The 20,886-nt window shown below is 37.8% G+C and overlaps 1 protein-coding gene and 1 long non-coding RNA gene across 6 annotated transcripts in view; one reads left to right on the top strand and one right to left on the bottom strand.

Moving 5' to 3' along the window:
- Positions 1 to 20,886, top strand: part of LOC150105044 (uncharacterized) — a 133,361-nt gene that overhangs the window by 26,247 nt on the left and 86,228 nt on the right. The window lies entirely within an intron of this gene.
- Positions 1 to 20,886, bottom strand: part of LOC150105045 (uncharacterized) — a 114,868-nt gene that overhangs the window by 26,178 nt on the left and 67,804 nt on the right. For 4 of the 5 annotated variants that reach the window (XM_090395468.1, XM_090395469.1, XM_090395467.1 and 1 more), the window contains exon 2: positions 14,968 to 16,050. The exons of the other annotated variant lie outside the window; for it this stretch is intronic. In XM_090395468.1, the coding sequence (XP_090251594.1) occupies positions 14,968 to 16,033 (1,066 nt within the window). In that variant the 5' untranslated portion in view covers positions 16,034 to 16,050. The remainder of the gene's footprint in view (positions 1 to 14,967; positions 16,051 to 20,886) is intronic. 5 annotated transcript variants of the gene reach the window in all.

Below are 20,886 nucleotides of genomic sequence, written 5' to 3' on the forward strand. Positions count from 1 at the left end.
CCATATGTAAAGAGGCTAAAGAAGAACAAGAAAGATATCCTAAATGATTTTTTTTTTGTGTGTGAAAGGAGGGGGGGGGAATATTCAGTTGTTTGTGATGCTAAAGAGAAAGGCTATAGTTAATAAAGATGTAGAGATCCTGCAGGATGATTTAAATGGCCTGACAGTACAGCAGAGAATATGGTTGCTGCTTCAGTGTAATAAATCTTGGGACTCCTTTTCATCCCACATAGTATGCATGTGGGATGAAAAGATTACAAGCTTTGTAAAATGCTGATGAGACTACACTGCAAGAAACTGATACAGGCTAGATTTTGAGGTGATGGTGGGCAAGGAATTCAAGTTCAGAGACAATACCGCAGAGGCAAGCAAAATAGCACAACAGCTCACCTGGATACTTAAGAACACACTGACAAGTAGTGATATGGAAGTTATTATCCCTCTTTATAATGTTTTGATATGGCCATACTCAGCACAGATTTGGTATCCTTTTCATGGGGGGGGGGGTCATAAAACAGTGGAGGAGATCTAGAAGCAAGCAATAGGTCTGTTGGATGCTCTGTATAAGAACAGATTGAAGGTTTGTGGATTACAAAATACTGTCAATGTGCAAGAATGAGGGGATATCACAGAAACATAAGTTACTAAAGAGGCTTTTTTAATACAGTTTGAATAGTTCTCACTATGCTTTTGCAATGACTAGTGTTTCTGATAGTGCACAAAGAACATCCTCTGATCATATCATCAGAGGATGTATTAATTAGAGTGTCTAATATTCCCCAGCTGAAAAGAGTGACCATGAAGTGATATCACCTGAGTTGTCGCCAGTCATATGAGAGCTTATTATTATTATTGTACGGCACCTCCATGGAGTCTGAAGACTCACAACGGGATGCCCAAACTATCCACACAATCTATCTACCTCTCCTTGAACCAATTAACAGACAAAGCACTCACAACCGACACTGACAACCTATTCTTTCTCAAAACTTCCCAAGCAAAGAATGTAGTCATCACATCCTTGCCAACTACACCTTTACTCAACTTTCAGGGATGACTTCGTGTTCTGCACTCCTTCTATGAAGAAGGGATATATATATATATATATGGAACTACAGGGCTGGTGATTATAAAAATCTTAGGATATAACATGGAGAGAAGGGGTTAAGTGGAAAGGAGACAGATGCTGCTTGGGCATTGGTCAAGAGCTATTTAACAGCAGACATGTTTGAATGTATTCCAAATGTGAAGAAGCTAAATAAAGTATGAATACAATGGACGAATGAAACAATTAAGCATGAAATCTAGAAGAGAAGGTACTTCTCATTGGCTTGTTTGTGTAATTTCTTGATTACACAAAAAATTAATCAATCAAGATTAGCCAATAACAATCAATCAAACAAAATTATTCAATCAAGATTAGCCAATCAACACAATAAAAATCTTAGTGAGTTCTTTCGATATGTGGCAAGCAAAAGAAAGAAGGATTATGGTAGAATGATGTTAGTTGATGACAGTGATAGATTGTGATAGATTGGTAACTAATGCAGAAGATATAGTTGAAGTATTCAATGAAGCAGTCAGGATATTTCATCCTTGTGAAGGCAACATTATGAGAAGCTGGAGTGTACTGGATACAGTGGAGGAGGTACTGAAGGTGAGTGAACAGAAGGATGTAAAAATAAAGCAAACTTGACAATGTATCACTTCTTATTTTGAGAGAATTAACATCTCCTTAGTACACATGTTTAACATGAGTATTGCAACAGGGTAAGTGTCTCAAAGGAGTGGAAAGTGACAAAAATTGTTCCACTACACAATGGGGGGGTGGCTACAAATTATAGGTCAATATGTGTGTCTTGAGTTGTTAGAGACCTTGTGAGAACTAGAATTCAGAATTGAGTTGATAATTGTTGCCGAAATCAGCTGCCGGCGTGGTTGGCTGAGTGGTCAGCGTATCCACTATCCAACCAAAAGGCTGCGGGTTCAAATCCTGCTGTGGGCATGGATGTTTATGATTGTCTGTGAAAGCATTAGTGGTGGTAGTCGGCAGTAGATGGCATTGGTGTTAGATGATGAGGGTTGGTGGAGTAGTGAGACGTAGAGTTGTAGAGTTGATGTCCTCCTTCGATGAGTCTTTGGACTCCTTGGAGGTGTGATATAATAATAATAATAATAATAATAATAATAATAATAATAATTGCAGTATTCTCTGTGATGGTCAACATGGGTTTTTTAGAGGAAGATCATGTTTTAACAATGTGTTTAAGTAAGGTGACAAAATCAGTGGATAAAGGAGATGCAATACAGTGGTATACTTGGATTTTTCAAAGACTTATGGTAGATACCACATGACAAGCTGGTAATTACTGTACCTTACCATAGTATAAGACACATCTATTTATGAGGGGCATTTTGAAGGAAAAAATTATTTTATTGAAACATGACTGTTATAATTATTTTTGTTATAATAATTTTTGAAAATAATTACATCTTATCTGTTTTGTGAGAAGGCACATCACATCATAGGTACTTCATCCATTTCTTGTTTGTGATAATTCTTAGTTCCCTTGTTTCCTAGCATTAATGACATACTCATGAAAGTGAATAACTTTAATTTCATATTTATCTGGCATCTTTTGTGATATTTTTGTTTTCATTTGTATACACAGGTTATTTCTTGATCATAAGCCTATAGCACCATAATTTATTATTATCATCCGACCTCCATGGAGTCAAAGACTCATTGTCGGGGGTACACACAGTGTTCATCGAACTATGCCTTAAACCGATTCGATGTGTCTACATTCACAACACGTTTGTACGATTTTGATTTGACAAAATTGTACTAACCTGGTGCGACAATAAAGGATGTAACTGAGTCTATTAGAGAGCAAAAGGAAAGGGTGAAAGAAATGATTGTTGTGGCAGGTACAAATGATTTGAAAGGAGATAAAATGGAAATGATAGAGGACGTGAATGAATTGTTTGAAGTAGCAAAAGAAAAGAGTGAGAGAGTTAGAATGATTAGTCTTTTGCCACGGTATGACAGTGAAATGTTTAAAAGGAGGGCCATAATTGCAAATGACTTTATGCGTGCATTATGTATGACGAGTGGTGTGGAATTTGTGGACTGAGTTCGATGGGCAAAAGGATCTATATAAGATGGATGGCTTACATTTGAATGGATACGGTGTAAGGAGACTTGAAAAAGTGTTGCTGAATGTAGTGGATGTGCAAAATCAGGGAAACTAGATTTATTAAGGGGGGGGATTGATATATTGAATGTATGAATGAGTATAATATGCCCGAGCGAACAAGGACAACAAATCAGAATAGGATAGTTAATATAAGGCATCAAGGTAGGGTTGGGGCTAATGGGGGTCTTAAATTCATGTACACTAATGCTAGGAGTATTAGAAACAAGAAGGAAGAGTTTTTGGCCATGGTTGGCACTTCCAGACCACAGGTTATTGGCATTAGTGAATCATGGCTGAATGCAGATGATATAGCTATTGGGATTGAATGTGATGGGTATAGTGTGTTCAGGAATGACAGGGAGAATAAAATGGGGGGAGGAGTATTGTTGATGATAGCAGATGAGTTGCAGCCAAGGAGAATAGAAGTTGAATTGCAGGATAGGGAAAAGAGCACATCTGAGGTCATTTGGTGTGAGATTGTGGCTAGCAGAACAAAATATACAATTGAGTGCTGCTATAGACCAGGTGATGGAAAAGATGGTGGTGACAGTATGCACAAGCAAATAGAAGAAATGAGTGGAAGGAGAGTAATCATTATGGGAGATTTCAACTATGGTCGCATTGATTGGAGTGAGGAGAGGACACACGGGAGGAAGGAATTGGATTTTATGCAGTTATTAAGGGATAACTATCTGCGACAGCATGTAATAGAAAATACTAGGGGTCAGAGAGTGCTTGACCTAGTAATTACATCTGAGGATTTGGCTGTAAGAAATATGACCACATTGCCACCAATTGGTGAGAGTGATCACAGGGTCTTGACATGGGAGGTGGCTAAAGGTGTGGAATTTACAATTAAGACAGGGTACATGTGGAATTATCAGGCTGGAAAGTATGAAAGCTTAGGAGTTTGATTGGTTCAGTGCCATGGCATGTACAACTGCAAGGACTAGAAGTTGATAGTACATGGGAGGCAGTTAAGAAGTGTTTGCATGAAGCAATGGCTGACTGTATACCTAGAGTCCGAATAATAAATCAAGTAGAGGTTAAATGGATGAATAACACCATTAAGCTTGAGCTGCAAAAAAAAGAAACAACTATGGAGGGAATTTAAGGAGAAAGGTGACCAGCAGGCACATGAACGGTATAAAGCGCAGGTCAGAAGGGTAACAAGTGTGGTAAGAAAAGCAAAAAAGGATTACAAAAGAACATTGGCCATGCAGGCTAAAGAGAATCCTAAACAGTTTTTTCTATATGTTGCAAGTAAAAGGAAAAATGTATAATGCAGAATGATTTTAAAGAATGCCGATGGTAGGGAGGTAACTGAATCAGTTGATATAGTTGAGTTACTGAAAGAGCACTTTGCAAGAATATATCATCAGGTAGTGACATTGCAGAAGCGAATGAACCAGTAGATTATATGGGAATTGTGGTGAATGAAGTGAAGGTGAGTAGTCTATTGCATAACCTCAATGTCAATACATCTGTGGGATTGGATAGTATACCAGCTCGTGTTGTATGAGAAGCGGCTAAAGAATTGTCAGTGCCCTTGACCATTTTGTTTAATTTGAGTTTCGGGTCTGGGTTAGTCCCGAAGGGGTGGAAAGAGGGGAAAATAGTTCCACTGCATAAAGGTGGTTCCAAGACTGCTGTTGTAAATTACCGACCAATTAGCATATCAGGAATCATTGTCAAGGTCTTAGAGAAATTAGTCAAGAAAAGAATACAGGATTGGATAGATGAAAATGGGATATTGTATGGGGGACAACATGGTTTTGTGAAGGGTATATCATACCTCAGTAACTTGCTCACGTTTTATAACACAGTGACGGCTGAACTGGATAAGGGTAATCGGTTTACAGTGATTCTACTGCACCTTGCCAAGGCCTTTGACAGGATACCACATGGAACCCTAATCAGTAAACTGAGGCAGATGGGGATGGATAGGAGGGTGGTTGATGGAGAGTTACCAGAGAGTGGTTTATTCAGGAGTTGAGTCTAAAAGACGGCTTGTGACTAGTGGTGTGCCGCAGAGCTCTGTTCTTGGACAACTACTTTTCAATTTGTTCATCAATGATATAGGAAAGGATCTGAGAGGAAGTGTTCACTTGTTTGCTGATGATGCAAAGTTCGGTAGAGCAATTGTGAGTGCACAGGATGTCAAAATTTTACAGGATGATTTGGATAGTTTGGAGGACTACTTGGCTAGGAAAAATGGATATCAATTTAATGTGGCAAAGTGTAAGGTTATGCACTTTGGGGTGAAAAGAATAGCAGCAGTATATCACATTGGTGGAACCGTACTCCAGGAGATTGATGAGGCCAGCGATTTGGTAGTGTTGGTGGTTAGGAAATTGAAGTTTGGGGGACACATTGCAAAAGTGGCTAAATCAGCTCATCAAATCACTTGGCTTCTGAAAAATACTTTAACATGCAGAGACAAACAAGTTGTTGTTCCTCTGTATCGAGCCTTGATAAGACCCCACTGGACTACTATGCCCAGATATGAGCACCAGGGTTTCTTCGTGATGAGGAGGAAGTGGAGAGGATCCAGAGACGAGTGACCAAAATGATAGCAGGTCTGTGGAATGAACCTTATGAGAATAGGTTGAAGATCTGTGGGTTGCAGAAATTGGTCGATAGGCGAAAAAGGGGTGATATGATTGAGACATTCAAATTACTGAAGGGTTTCTATAAGATTAATCTAGAAGATATTATTTTTGAAAATAGGACTGGTGGTGGGAGGACTAGGGGCCATGCATGGAAGCTGGGCAAGAATGTGATTGACAAGGGTGTTAGAGCTAGGTTTTTTACTTGGAGAGTGGTGAATGACTGGAATAAGCTGCCAGAGTCTGTTGTGGGTGCTACGACCGTGAATGAGTTCAAGGCAAGGTATGATAGATACTGTGTGAATGTCGAATAGTTGTTCTTGACATGATGTTAGGGCCTCCTTCGATGAGTCTGTCGACTCCTTGGAGTTGCCCAGAATAATAATAATAATAATAATACACTTGGGCAATGTATTCCACTCACCAATCACTCTCCATGCAAAGAACCTTCTCCTCACTCCTCTGCTCACACCCTCTTTACACAGTTTCCAGTGATGGTGTCTTCTTCTACCCGCCCCCCCTCCCATTCTTTGAAAAATCTCTTCCATGTCAATCTGATAACAATCCCTGACTGGCTTATATGTCTCGATCATATCTCCCCTCTTCTTCCTATTCACAAGGCTTTGCAATTTCCATTCTCTCAATCTGTACTTGTCCTCCACATTCCAAAGACCACTGACCTCATGAAAACTCAGCAAACAAATCTGTACACGATAATCCATATAAGGCCTGATCAAGGCCTTATACAATGGAATCATAACTTTTCTCTTTCTGCATGTCAGGGTCCTCCATATCATTGCTATTATCCGATGTGACATCTTCACAATTTGCAATGTGGCACCTGAATTTCAGGTCCTTGTCCACCATCACTCCTAGATCTCTCATCTGCTTGACATCCTTTAAAGTTCCCTCACCAAGTGCATACTTTACATTCCATCATTGCTTACCAAATCTCAAAACCTTAAACTTTGTCACAATGAATTGACAGTTCCACTTACCTCCCCATTCATGCAATTTATTCAAGTTGTTATGGCGTTACTTCATCGTATTTATTTTATATGTCTATTATTTATCATTTGAAGATGTCAGTTATTCATTTTGCCGACAAATTTACGATTGTTTAAAACGACTGCGTCAGCCGGCAATTGAATTCTGATACACAATTAAACAACTTTAAAATATTAAAGGGGTCACGTGATTTGCTGTCGTGGTTCCCCCCCCCTCTTTTTCTGTATGGCAATGGATTCCCCCCCCTTTACTTATGCAGGTCTGAAGGTTTAATAAGTGGTAATTCAAATCTCAGAAACAACAGACTCGTGAACTTTGAGTTAAAGAAATACATTTATTTTAAACACTTACATATATACACTTTAAATAGTAATTTCAATATTATAGAGTCTGAACTCCCCCCCCTTCCCCCTTTAGGTTAAGATAACCAAAATTTCTACTCCTAAATTTAATCTAACAGTCCCACACTCTCTTTTGTGTTACTATGTTCAGACTCGGTTAATCCACACAGTTACTCAGTTCCCACATATAAAAACAACACATGCATATAGTTATATACAATCCTTGTGTAGAGCATATTAGATGTATTCCGTCTTGTATTTTAACATGGGATAATATTCTTATTTATGCTCAGGCTTTATCCTCCCCCAACTTAGTTAATATTCAAACTAATTTCTAACATGATATCATAAATGTTTCTTTCAAATAAACAGTTTGAAGGTTTGGTTCCTTTCTCAGCATAAGCTTAGAGTGGCACTAGCTTATTTGACATAGACAGATTAGTCCAAAACCAGTCCTTTAGGCATTATATGAAAGTTAAATGTGTGGAGCTCCTTAATTCCTTGGTTCCTATTCCTTCTTTGGTTACCATTCTAAAATGAGTATGAAAATTTGTACATTACCCTCCTTGTCTTTTCACGGAGTTGCCGAGGCTTCCTTGCTATTACACTTCCGTGTTTTCTCACCACATATTCTCATGGCATCTGTGACTTACTTCTATTATCTTCGAAAGGTTCCCCTTTCGCTGACTATATACGTTGGCATAACTAACCAACGGCCCTTTACTGGAATTCCGACCTCATTCCTTTGGTGACTATACTCGACACGGCACGTACAGCAACCGGGAGATTGTTGCTGGCTACTGGCGGTAAGCTTCCGCAGCTATCCAGGACTTGGATCAGGAATGAAGGAACAGAAAACAAGAGAGAGATTTGAATCTCGTGCCAGACCTTATATTGCAAAATACGAGTGCCCTCTCTCGATGGCTACGTCATGCTCATAGTGGCAGCCGATTGTTCACCGCAACTCTGAACTGTTTTGACATGGTTCTAATACATAGATCATCTTACATACATCTAATATTAACATTTCAGTACTGATACATAATTTTCCCTTGTTAATTTTTACACAGACATTATCAACTTTAAATATAGATTTCTCAAAATCACTTAATATCTACAACCTCAGATGGTTAGACATACTTCTGAGTGAGCATATGTACACAATCTTTTTAGCTCTTCTTCTGGAGGCATAAGTATGTCCTTATCCTTAGATCTAATCGTTACTGTATGTTGGGTCGGAAGCAGGATGACTCGCCAATAGCGAATCAGCACTTTTTTTGACACAACAAAGTCCTCCTGTAAGGCCATAACATCTGCTTAACTCTGCATTGCTCTCCCCCAATCTTGCATATCACTAGTTAAACCCATCCTATTATCATTAACATACAAATTAAACTACAATGGTCAGAAAACTAACCTCTGCAATACACCACTAGTGACCTTTCTCTTTCAGAATACTGCACCCCCCCCCCCATATACAGCTTTATGATAACTGTCTGACAGCCAGTCACTGGTCCAACTCAGAAGTCTATTATCCAATCCCATCTGTTTCAATTTATTTAACAGCTTGTCATGTGGCAGTCTATCAACAGCGTTTGCAAAATCCAAGTACACCACTGCATATGCATCTTCCCTGTGCAAGGTATTTGTCACCTTGTTATAGTACATAAGTAAGAAAGCAAAAAATGATCTCCCTTTAACAAACCCATGCTGATAACCACAGAGAATACTGCTGTTATCAACCATTTCTGTATCTTACTTCTCACCAATATCTCCAGTACCTTCACCACAACTCCAGATATACAGATTGGCGTATAATTTGAAAGGCACAGCCTTATCACCACCTTTATGCATTGGACCAATTTTACCCCCCTTCCACTCCTGTGGAATCTGTGCTGCTGTAAGACTCTTACTAAACAGGCATGCCAACACTACTGCCAATTCCCTGAAACATTCTGTTAAGATGCGTGGTGATATGTCATCAAATCCTATTGACCTTACTGACATCGAGGTTATTTTTTTCCTCAAATACCTCCTACTCACTTACAATTAACTTATCCTCTCCTATGTCCTCTCTCTTCAGTTCCTTATGATTCCACCCTGATCAGGATGAAACACCCTTATAAATTGATTACTGAATACCTCAATAATGTCTTCTGCAGCAGTTACCATTCTACCATTTTCATCCATTAACATCATCTTACCATGATCATTCTTTCTTCTAATTGCCATATATCTAAAAAACTCTCTAGGATTTTTCTTTGCCTCATTTGCAATTTCTGCTCATACTGCACTTTTGTTTTCCTTACTAACTCAGTCACTCTCCTGGCTTGTTCTTTATTATTATTATTCAGGCCTCCATGGAGTAAAAGACTCATCATGAGAGGTCCTTCCTAAGAAACACAAAGTCTATCAAGACTCATCGAGGGTAGGTTCTCTCCCCCCCCCCTAAGAAACACAAAGTCTATCATACCACTCCTTGAACCCATTGACCATTTTCGCTCTTCCACTCCATCAGGCAATGCATTCTATGGTTCAACCACCCTCCGTGCAAAGAAACCACTCCTCACCCTCTTGCTCACAGTTTCCTTTTGTAACTTCCAGGGATGGCCTCTTGTCATCACTCCTTCCCGCTGTTCAGTCCTGTAACCACCTCTCAACAGTTTAAAAGTCTCAATCATATCATCACCTCTCCTTCTTCTATCCACCAAACTCTGAAGTCCACATTCCCTCAGCCGATCCTCATAACTATCATTGTACAGTCCTGAAACCATCTTTGTTATCTGCCTTTGTACCCTTTCCACAGTTAATTTATCCCCTTCAAATCCTGGGGACCAAATCTGAGAACAATAGTTCAAGTGTGGTCTGATCAGGGTCTTACACAACGGAATGATAACTGTTTTATCTCTGCAGGTCAGCGTCCTTCTCATTATTGCAGCAATACTCTGTGTTACCTTCACCACCTGTGCAATATGTCCCTAAATTTCAGGTCTCTATCAATCATCAACCCCAGATCTCTTGTCTCCTCTTCCTACAGTATAACTCCTCCCATAGAGTATGCAGTGTCCCATCGATGTTTCCCAAACCTCAAGACCTTACATTTTGCTGCATTAAATGGACACCCCCATTCATTTGCCCATCTATCTAGCTTATTCAAATCCTCTTGCAGGGCTGCCGCATCTGCACCATTACTAATAATCCTTCCCAGCTTTGCATCAACTGCAAACAACTGAATATCCCTTGCAATCCACTGACAATGTCATTGATATAAAGGTTAAACAATATAGGTCCCAGTACTGAGCCCTGTGGGACCCCACTTGTAACCCTCTGCTTCCTTGAAACTGCCCCACCATACACAACTCTCTGATACCTATCGGACAGCCAATCCTGAACCCAGTTGACCAATCTGACATCCAGACCCATGTGCCGCAACTTAAATATCAGCTTATCATGTCGCACCCTGTCAAATGCCTTCGCTAAATCTAAGAAAATGGCTATACTCTTCATGTAACTGATTAATACCATTATTTATCTTATACTGTCTCCAAAGACCTTCTTCTTCTTCTTCCAGATTTCATGCTTAAGCTCCTTATTCATCGATTTTACACCTACCTTATTCAGCCTTTTGGTCTTCAGAATACAATCACGAATTGATGTTGTTATGTTATTTCTTTGTCAGTTCTCAAGCAGCATTTATTTCTTTATCGCTGAACTCCTCATTCCATGCTACAGCTCTGAGCTGTCTCCTAAGCTTGTCATAATCACCAACCTTATAATTCCACACATATCCTTTCCTCACAAAAGTCTGCATATGGCTAGCCACAACACAGGCGATCACTTCATGATCACTTTCACAAACTGGAGGAAAGTGTGAAACCCCATTCACAATTATATTATCTGATGATATGATCAGATCCACAACTCTCAGTCCTCGCATGCCCTCCTTTACATGCCTGAGATAGTTATCTCTCAAGAACTTGAGAAATTCATTTTCCTTATTCCCAAATGCTATCTCTTCATTCCAATCTATACTGCCATAATTAAAATCACCCATAATAATTACCCTTCCTTTGTTCACTAACAAGTTGTTTATACATTTCTAAATTACCTACCTCCACATTTCCGGGCCCTATAGCAACATCCAACTAAATATGTCTTCCTTTCAACCTCCACATCACAACACACTGCCTCATTACCACTGCCACTATTTCCCTCTTTCACATAATTCCCCTGCTATAATCAGCGGGAGAATTATGTGTCTTTTTTGACTCGCGAAAAATACTGTATACTTCCATTTCTATTCCCTTTAGAATATCATCTTCATTCAACCATGTATCACTTATTCCGTGATTTTGGGGCGAATAAATTCAATCGGTCATGTTGTACCATCATTTTATACAAATATAAGATCTAATAATCAGTCTGTTACCTTGACAGGTAACAGACTGATTTGGCAAAAAATTGTAGATAGGAAGTTAGTAATGATGTAAATTTTTCATGTAGTACTATCATATCCTGTACACCCCCTGAGGTACATGGCAAGAATTTGATGATGATGATGATGATGATAAATTCAATCAGTGAAACCATTTCATCCTCTTTATTTCTAATACTTCTGGCATTTGTAAACAAACACAGTAATTCATTTTTAAGTCTATAATAGTCATATCCAAGCCATTCATTGGTTTTGAATTCTCCACTACACATATAGCCAGCCTGGTTGGCCGAGTGGTTAGCGTATCCAATCTCCAGCCAAAAGGTTCGAATCCTGCCATGGACATGGTAGATGGCATTGGTGTAGTTGCGGTTCGTTGTAGCTGGTGGATTGAGTGGTAGAGACAGGGAGTTGTAGAGTAGGTGCCCTCCCTTGATGAGTCTTTGGACTCACTGGAGGTGTCAAGTAATAATAATAATAATAATATTTTTCATTTCATTTTCAATAATCATTTCATTATAATCTTGTATTCCGACAATTTCACTTCCTGACACCCCGAGGTCTCACTACCTCTCATTCTTCTACACCTTACTTCCATTTCCTCATTCATACTTTCTTTCACTTCCTTATCACTAATTTTCATTTCCACATTCTTGCATTCTTTCACTGCCACAGTTTCACTAGCTTTGGTTTCATTTCCATTTCTTTCATTCGTGCCATCTTCTATCTTTGTGCAATATATATATATATATATATATATATATATATATATATATATATATATATATATATATATTGCACTATAGATTTGTAGGCAGTGCAATATATTAATAATATACTGCACTTCCTACAAATCCATACTTTCTCTCATCTCCTGTTTTCTCTTTCTCTCTCTCTCTCTCTCTTTCTATCTGTCCACAAACACATCTCTTACACTCCACCATGTTGAGCCAGTAAATTGAACGATACCTCTGTTTGTTACCATTTATTTTGATTGGTGAATAATCATTTTTGTAGATACTGAAATACCAGATTTTCTGTTGCCTAATATTCACATTTTTAATTTCAAGTTCTGGCCATTTTGCAATTCCTTTATGTTTATTATGTTCACAATTTCTCCATTAAGTCCTATTCCTGTTTTCTCCAAGTTTGTATCTTTTTTTTTTGGTTGGCAGCGCCTCAAAATACCATGCTTCTGTTCTATCGCCAATTTCCTTTGCATTTGCAATGACACCAAGTTTGAAAGCAATATTATAGCAATGTCTATGTTGCTTTTGAGCCATAGATTAGTAAAAAAAATAATCTTAAACACTAGAATATCAGTAATCCTATTGCACTTGAAAGACTGTTGGATTTGTGACTTTTTAATTGTCATTATAAAACTGTGTATGTTTAAATTTCTTGCATATTTAACTAAAAATTATGTATGACAAACAGATGAGAGTAGAAGTATAAAATAACAAATTTTGACTGATCAAAATTCTAACTGAAATTTCAACCTTTGGCATATAAGATACATCCTGATTTTGAGACAAATTTTAGGGGAAAAAAAGTGCATCTTATATACTGGCAAATATGGTAAATTAAAATGAATAGATTGGATAAGAGACTAGTGAGTCAGATATGTAATTAGCTTTCAGAGAGGTATCAGTTCGTTGTGTATGGAGGTGGGTGGGAGCAGTTAATATCTTAAAAAAGGAACATCACTATACCGCAGGGGCCATTGCTGTTTAACTTGTACATAAATGTTATTAAAACTTAACTGGGAATATGAGGCGAAGTTGGGAAGAATTATGAGGAGCAGAGCAGATGGTGCGGCTTTGCAAGATAATCTCAACCAACTATGTGAGTTGGGAAGCGAGTGGAGCTATCAGTTTAGTGTTGCAAACCTGGAAATTTGATAAGTAAGGTTGCAATGTAGAATATATAATTAATGGAGAAATTGTGAAAGAGATGAGACAACTTGGTGTGATGGTGGACAGAGACTTGAAGGTTAGAAGTCGGGTTAAAATTGTAAGAACATCACAAAGGACTGTGGCAATGATGAGGAGAACCGTGGCATGTAGAACCAAAAAGATTATGATTCCATAGTATAAGGCCTCGATCAGGACACATATGGTGTGCTGTGTGAAGACTTGGTTGGATAGTTAGATGGAATGAGAACAGTTCACTGTTGGTTTCAGGTTTATGGAATGTGGGATATGTATGAGGAGAGATCAATTTAATGCAACTTGCAAAGCTTTGTGAATAAAAGAAGGTATATGACTGAGACAAAATTTGATGCGGGATTGTTATCAGATTAATATGGAGGTGATTTTTCATACAGTAGAGGGAGACAAGGGTAGAACAAGAAGGCATTCATAAAAGATGTATTAGCAAGGTGTGAGCAAGGGAGTAATGAGCTGGTTCCTTGCATGGTGAGGAATGCTCTTGCCATATAGCAGGCAGAGTTCAAGGATCTTTTTTGCATGGGAGTTTAGACCTCCTGTGATGGGTCTCTTGACTCCATGGAGGCCTGATACTACTAATTCAGTGTTTCAATAACCACACGGCATAAGTTTTAGAAGTCAAATTAACAGCATAACCAGTCAATGATATATAAATAATGCACATCAATGACAGCAGATTCAGTGATATATAAGAAATGTTTGTCATAACTAAATGAGCTGTTATTATATACCGAATTTAATGCTTTCCTGCTTTTAACAAATAGCGTAGTGAACCTGACAGTGCTATCTCCAGGAAACTTTTTGTTTGGACTTCCTAAATAACGTATCCAAGTTCACCTTTTGATGCATTTTCTTTTTTTTTTTTTTTGTATTATTTCCTAATTTTTATTTATATTGCTCTCACACAGAAAGGGCTTCAAAATTTGTAGCTAGTTAGTGCCATGTATGGGAAAGTTATCGTATTACATTAATCTCTTAATTTTATGGGTATAAAAAGAGAAATATCTGTGATTTAAACAGTGTTTAGAGCCTTGTGTTAGAATTCATCTTTTGCAATACATCACTGTTTATTTTGAAGAATTGTGATTCAAGCCACCTACCTCTGTTGCAAAAGTCAAATTTGTGAAATGCATGTATTTCGTTTGTTCAGTTATAGTGATTAGTTATTTTTGAACTAGTTAGGAAAAAAGAAAGCAAGTAGTTAGTTTTTGCAACTATTTCACTTTATTTATTTTATTTTCTCTATTTTCTGTCTAAATTTGTTTAGGCATAATTTATTATAGTAGTCGCTGTATATGTATGTGCTGCTAATGTTACAGCAAGTAGTAACCTTGACACAATTTTCACATGTGCTTTGATTTGAAAGTTGCTTTTGGTAACAAAAGCTATTGTAATAGGTTTCTATTTAAGCATATTTATTCTTACCTTCATCATCAATTTTAGTGGACTGTTTTTTTTCTTCTTTATCTAATAGTGCCACTAAATGAGGAGTAAGTGCAGCACTTTTCATTTTATCTCTTTCAGCTTCTAAAATAATTGCAATAACTCGCATTGGATCTGAATGCTCAGACTTTGAAGAGAGCATGCTAGAGAGGCAGATTCTGATTCTTTCTGCTGTAGATAGCAGCTCTCCACTTGAAAAAGGACCATGTGACAAAAGTAATGTTGTACCCCTATTAAGATCATGAAGTCTTGGAAAATTTGATGAAATCCCATGTACTTGAATCAAGATATTTCTAAGCAATTCTCTGTCACTAATATTTATTTTTGGATTATCTTTTTCTCCATCTGTCTGCACTATTTGTATGAAATCCTTCAGCTTTAATAACATCTCTGGAGTAATGCTCTCCAGGAACTGATCACAATTTTTGATACCAATAAGCCAATCATAAATAATAACAGCTGTGCCAGCAATGGCAAGTCCCTGCAGACATGTTTGCAGAAGAGACCGCAACATCATCCAGAAGGACTGGTCGAGGATCTTTTGCACCATATCTGTAACTAAACGAGATCTCTGATAGCATTCATCAAAGTCTTGGAAAAGAATCTTCCATTCATCATCTTCCTTTTGAACAATGTTCTCAACTTTCTTCCACATGACTGCAGTTATTCCCCATTCTGTTAGTCCTGCCCCTACTGTGGTTCCTAGCCCAACAGCCCCTCCTACTAATAAAGAATTTTTTGTACTGCCAGCTGTACTAAGAGAAGATGTAGAACACTTATTTATTCCTAGACCAATAGCACACACAGCTGTGGTAGCCAAGCCAATCCACTTGGCAATGTTAGCATTGAAGTGATGAGTATCAGTGTTATTAGCAATTTCATAGATTCTTTGAATACTGTCATCCCTTGAAGCAAGCCATTTAGGAAACTTCTCTGTGAAAGCACATCTCAGAAGTGGAATATAAATGAGTGCATGTCTCAGTTCTCTATCCATGTATCGCAACTGCTGTGGTGCAGCATCCTTGAATTCCTCCAAGCTGATATACATTTCTGTGTCTGGAAGACCTGCCAAACAAAAGATGTATCTAATTATTACACAGCTTTGTATGGAAATATGTTGCATGGTAATATGCAAATGATAGAATGAATGCCTGGAGCAGAAAGTGTGAATATACCAATAACTTATCTAGGATATTTTTAGAGAGGACGAAGAGCAAAAACAATTTTTTGACTGTTGGTATGTGACATTTTATGACTAAGTTTTTGGTTATTACAGTAATATCAAAAAATTCAATGCTTCCAAAATTAAAGAGAACTACTAGAGAACTGACAAGTGATAAATTGCATGCCATTCAGAAATGAAAACTGAGGGAATTTCCCACTGAAAGAGTTCATATATTTTATATAACCCAAGTTACAATTCCAATGGAAGATTATTATCATCAACATGATGACTATTATCATTATTATCAGTTATGTCCATGTAGTCTGTATACAAATCGTGGGAGACCCATGGTAATTTTTATACACACAAAACCTATCATACCGCTTCTTAAACTAATTCACTATCAGAGCACGCACAACTAATTCTTGCAATCCATTTCCACTCATTCACCACTCTCCATGCAAAAAAATCTAGACCGCACACCCTTACTAACAAATTCTTACACAACTTCCACGGATGACACACAGTTCTTGCTCTATTTGTCATATATTGAAATATTTCCTTTGCATCAATTTTATAAAGTCCTTTAATATCTTATATGTTTCTATCATGTCCCCTCTTCTCTACCAACCAACCAAACTTTGCAACCTACACACCTTCAACCTATTCTCAAAGGGAGCATTCCACAGACATATCACCAGCTTGGTCACTTGTCTCTGAATTCTCTCTGCCACCTCCTGATACACAAGAAACCCAATCTGTGCATAGTAGTCCATATGCTGCTGAATCATAACCTTATAAAGAGGGATAATAACTTTCTTATCTTTACTTGTTGGTGTGTTTTTCAACACCCAAGTAATCCCTTCAGCTATGTCACCAACTTTTGCAATATGTCCACTGAACTTCAAATCTCTGTCCACCATTATGTCCAAGTTCCTAACTTCATCAATTTCATGCAATCCAGTACCATAACATTCATAATATATCACCACATATTCTGAAAGAATGTGTCAGGGAGTTGACACCTGCCTTGACATATTTTTTTAATATAAGTCTTGCACTCGGTCAAGTTCCTAAGGAATGGAAGGAGGGCAAGATTGTGCCACTTCATAATCGAATTCAAGCATCAAATTATAGGCCAATCTGTGTGTCAGGTGTTGTCGTTGGAGAAGCTTGTGAGAACAAGGATCCAGAGTTGGGTTGATAACAATAGTATTATCTTTGATGGACAGCATGGATTTGCTAAAGGGAGGTCATGTTTTAGTAATCTACTTACTTACTACAATAAAGTGACTGCTTCCTTGAACAGAGGAGAAAAGGATACACAGTAATATACTTGTTGCAAAGGCTTTGATAGAGTACCTCATGATAGGTTGACAGTCAAATTAGAGCATATGGGGTTGGATATTAGATTGCTGCATTGGATTGGAGACTGGCTATCTGATAGGTATCAACAAGTTGTGTATGGGGGAGCGATATCCAGGAAAAGGAAAGTCACTAGTGGAGTGCCTCAAGGGTCTGTTTTAGGTCCATTACTATTTAACTTGTATATTAATGATATTGACAAAGATTTGGATGGAGATATTCAGTTGTTTGCAGATGATGCAAAATTGGGATGAACCATAAAGAGTAGTGAAAATGTTGTGGCCTTACAGGCAGACGTGAATAGATTGAGTAATTGGGCACCGAAATGGGGATGTGGGCTGAATGTTGCAAAATGTAAGGTTTTAAAATTTGGAAAATAAAAATGGGATGCAGAATTTATGCTTGGTGAGAATATATTGTTGGAGGTAGAGGAAATAAGAGATCTGGGGGTGATAGTGGATAAGGATCTAAAATTTAGGGGACACATCACCAAAATTGTGAAGACAACACAAAGGCTTCTGGGAATGATGCAGATGACACTGACAGGTAGAAGTAGGGAGATTCTTGTTCCGTTGTATAAGGCTTTGATTAGGCCACACATGGACTATTGTGCCCAGATTTTTTCACCTGGTTTTCAGAAGGATGAAGAGATGTTGGAAAGGGTCCAAAGGAGACTGACTAAGGTAGTTTCTGACCTCTGGAATGTCGAGTATGAGGAAAGATTGAGAAGATGTAATTTGCAGAGTCTGGTGGACAGGAGGAAGAGGAGAGATATGATAGAGACCTACAAGTTGGTAAGGGGTTGTTATAGGATCAATGTTGGAGAAGTTTTACAGAGAATACTGGGAGATCAGGGGAGAACCATAGTTCATCCATGGAAACTGTATAAAGAGGGTGTGAGTAGGGGAGTGAGAGGCAGGTTTTTTTCGTGCAGAGTTGTAAATGACTGGAATGCCTTGCCTGAGAATGTGGTGTCTGCAAAGAGTGTGAATGTGTTTAAAACACAGTATGATGAGCTGTGTGTGTGATAAAAGGACCTCCCAGATGAGTCTTTGACTCTATGAGGTCTTGGGGTGGTAATTTTTTTTTTTTTATAATAATAATAATAATAATATTTTATTGATTGCTAAAATATTTATACATACAATGAACATCTTGTGTGACATTGCACCTTATAATTTTACAGAGTTCAGCACTAAGTGCTGCAATTCCTACATTGGATTTCAATTAAAAAATTTTAATAATACTTTTTTGCCTTTATATATGTATTTACAACACATGTTCTTCTAATATTAACAATGAAGATTAAACAGAATTTTTTGTATAATTTGTTATTTTTAATTTTTTATTATTATTTTTTTTTAAGTTTGAGAAAGAGTGATTAAACATACAAATTTCTGCATTTGCTTATAAAGATTACTTGTAGATGAGTGAATCAAGTTAATCCCACCTACTTCGAAGCTTGGGTTAGCTTTTATGAAGAGAGTGGGATTTAGCCTTCACTAATTGTGTTGTTGCTACTGTTTATGTATAGGATGTAGGCATTGGATGTGTGATTTGTGATGTGTTAATAGTTTCTTAACTTTGTTGGTATATTTTCCAGAGTTCGTTTTTTAATGTTCTGTAGTTATCTACGTGTTTTAACTTTCTTGGTAGGTTGTTGAGTTGCATGGGTATCTGATGTGCTCTCACAAAAGAACCGTATGAGTTGTTGAAGGGTTTGGGGATGTAGAGAGTTGTTGTAGGTCATGTTATACGATATGTGTCTCTGTTGTTTCGATAGGTGATGTTGAAGTAATTCCTTGTTAATGTCATGTAGTGTTTCAGGTTTTTAATTCTCAGAATTCTGTGTATTGCCATGTGCTTGTTGGATATTGATTCTTGCGTGTAAGGTGTCCAAGATCACTGTTGACAGGATTTTCCTGTGTAGTGTTTCTAATTTTGTTAGGTTGCAGTTTGCTGTATTCGCAGACTGTTATTCCATATCGCGTAAGGATTTGCAGATACCGTGATACAGGAGTTTTTTCATGTTGGGTGGAATAATGTCTTTAACTTGGAAGAGTTTTGCTGCGATGACCCGGAGTTTGGTGTGTAGGTATTCTATATGTTTTGTCCATTTAAGGTGGGAATCTATATAGAGACTGAGGTATTTTGCATGTGTTACAGGTTTGATTTCGGAACATTGGCAGGTATTTTTGTTGTTAATGCAGCGGTGTGTGTGACAATGTATCGATAGTGATGCGGGGCGTATGATTCTTGGGTTGTGTATTATCAACATCTGTGTTTTGGTGCCGTTGATTAGAATTGCGTTTTGATAGAAGTATGTTGTGATTTCGTTTAGGTCTTGTTGTGCTTTGCAGAGCGCTGTGTTAATGTCTGTGTGGATTGGTAGTAGTGCAGTGTCATCTGCTTATTGAAATATTTGACTTCTTATGGATATGTTATGAACATCGTTAATGTATATGTTGAATAGAGTGGGTGATAATATGGCACCTTGAGGTACACCATGTTTTACTTATATACTCCGACTGTGACATGCACCTATTTTTGTTACTTGTGTTCTGTTTGAGAGGTAGTACTTGAACCATGTATGCAGTGTTCCTCTTATACCTATTGAGTATAGTTTGGTGAGTAGTATATCATGTTCAAGTGTATCAAATGCTTTGGTTAGGTCCAGCAGTATAAGGACGGCGTACTTGTTTTTGTCGAGAGCTTTGTTTATTGTGTCGGTGATGTCTTCTAATAAAGTAATGGTGCTTTTTGTTTTCTGAAAGCTGTATTGGTTTTGTGAGATGATGTTGTACTTCTGTAAATAGTTCTGTAATCTGGTGTGTGTTATTTTTTCTAGAATTTTTGAGATGACTGGTAGTGTAGCTATGGGTCTGTAGTTCTGAGTATCGTTTCTTTTGCAGTGTTTGTCTATTGGCGTGATTACTGCAGTTTTTAGTTGTTGTGGAATAATGCCTGTGTCGAATATTATGTTCACGAGTTTCAAAAGTATTGGATTTATTTGTTCAAAGTGTGTTATAAGGTCTGTGAGTCTTATTTCGTCTATTCCTGGAGTGGTCTTTGGTTTTAGTTGTAGGATTGCTTCTTTCAATTCCTGTTTTGTTATGGGTGGAAAATACATCGTTTGTTGTTGACTTTGTGTCGGTAGTTTTTTGTCGATCGTTGGTAGTTTGTCTTTTTTGAGTTGTGTGATGTTGTTTGTGAAAGCATGGATGAATGAGTCTGCTAGTTCCTCTTGGTTTGTGTCCTGACCAAAGCTTTTTGCAATGAAATGTTGTGCTGAAATTTTCTTTTTTCGGGTTACTAATTCGTTGAGTGTAGCCCATGTTTGCTTACTGTTGTCGTTATATTCCATGAATTTT

This window comes from Typopeltis vanoorti, chromosome 7 (genome assembly GCF_054136105.1).
Source record: "Typopeltis vanoorti isolate ZY-2024b chromosome 7, IOZ_Tvanoo_1.0, whole genome shotgun sequence".
Classification (NCBI taxonomy): domain Eukaryota; kingdom Metazoa; phylum Arthropoda; class Arachnida; order Uropygi; family Thelyphonidae; genus Typopeltis; species Typopeltis vanoorti.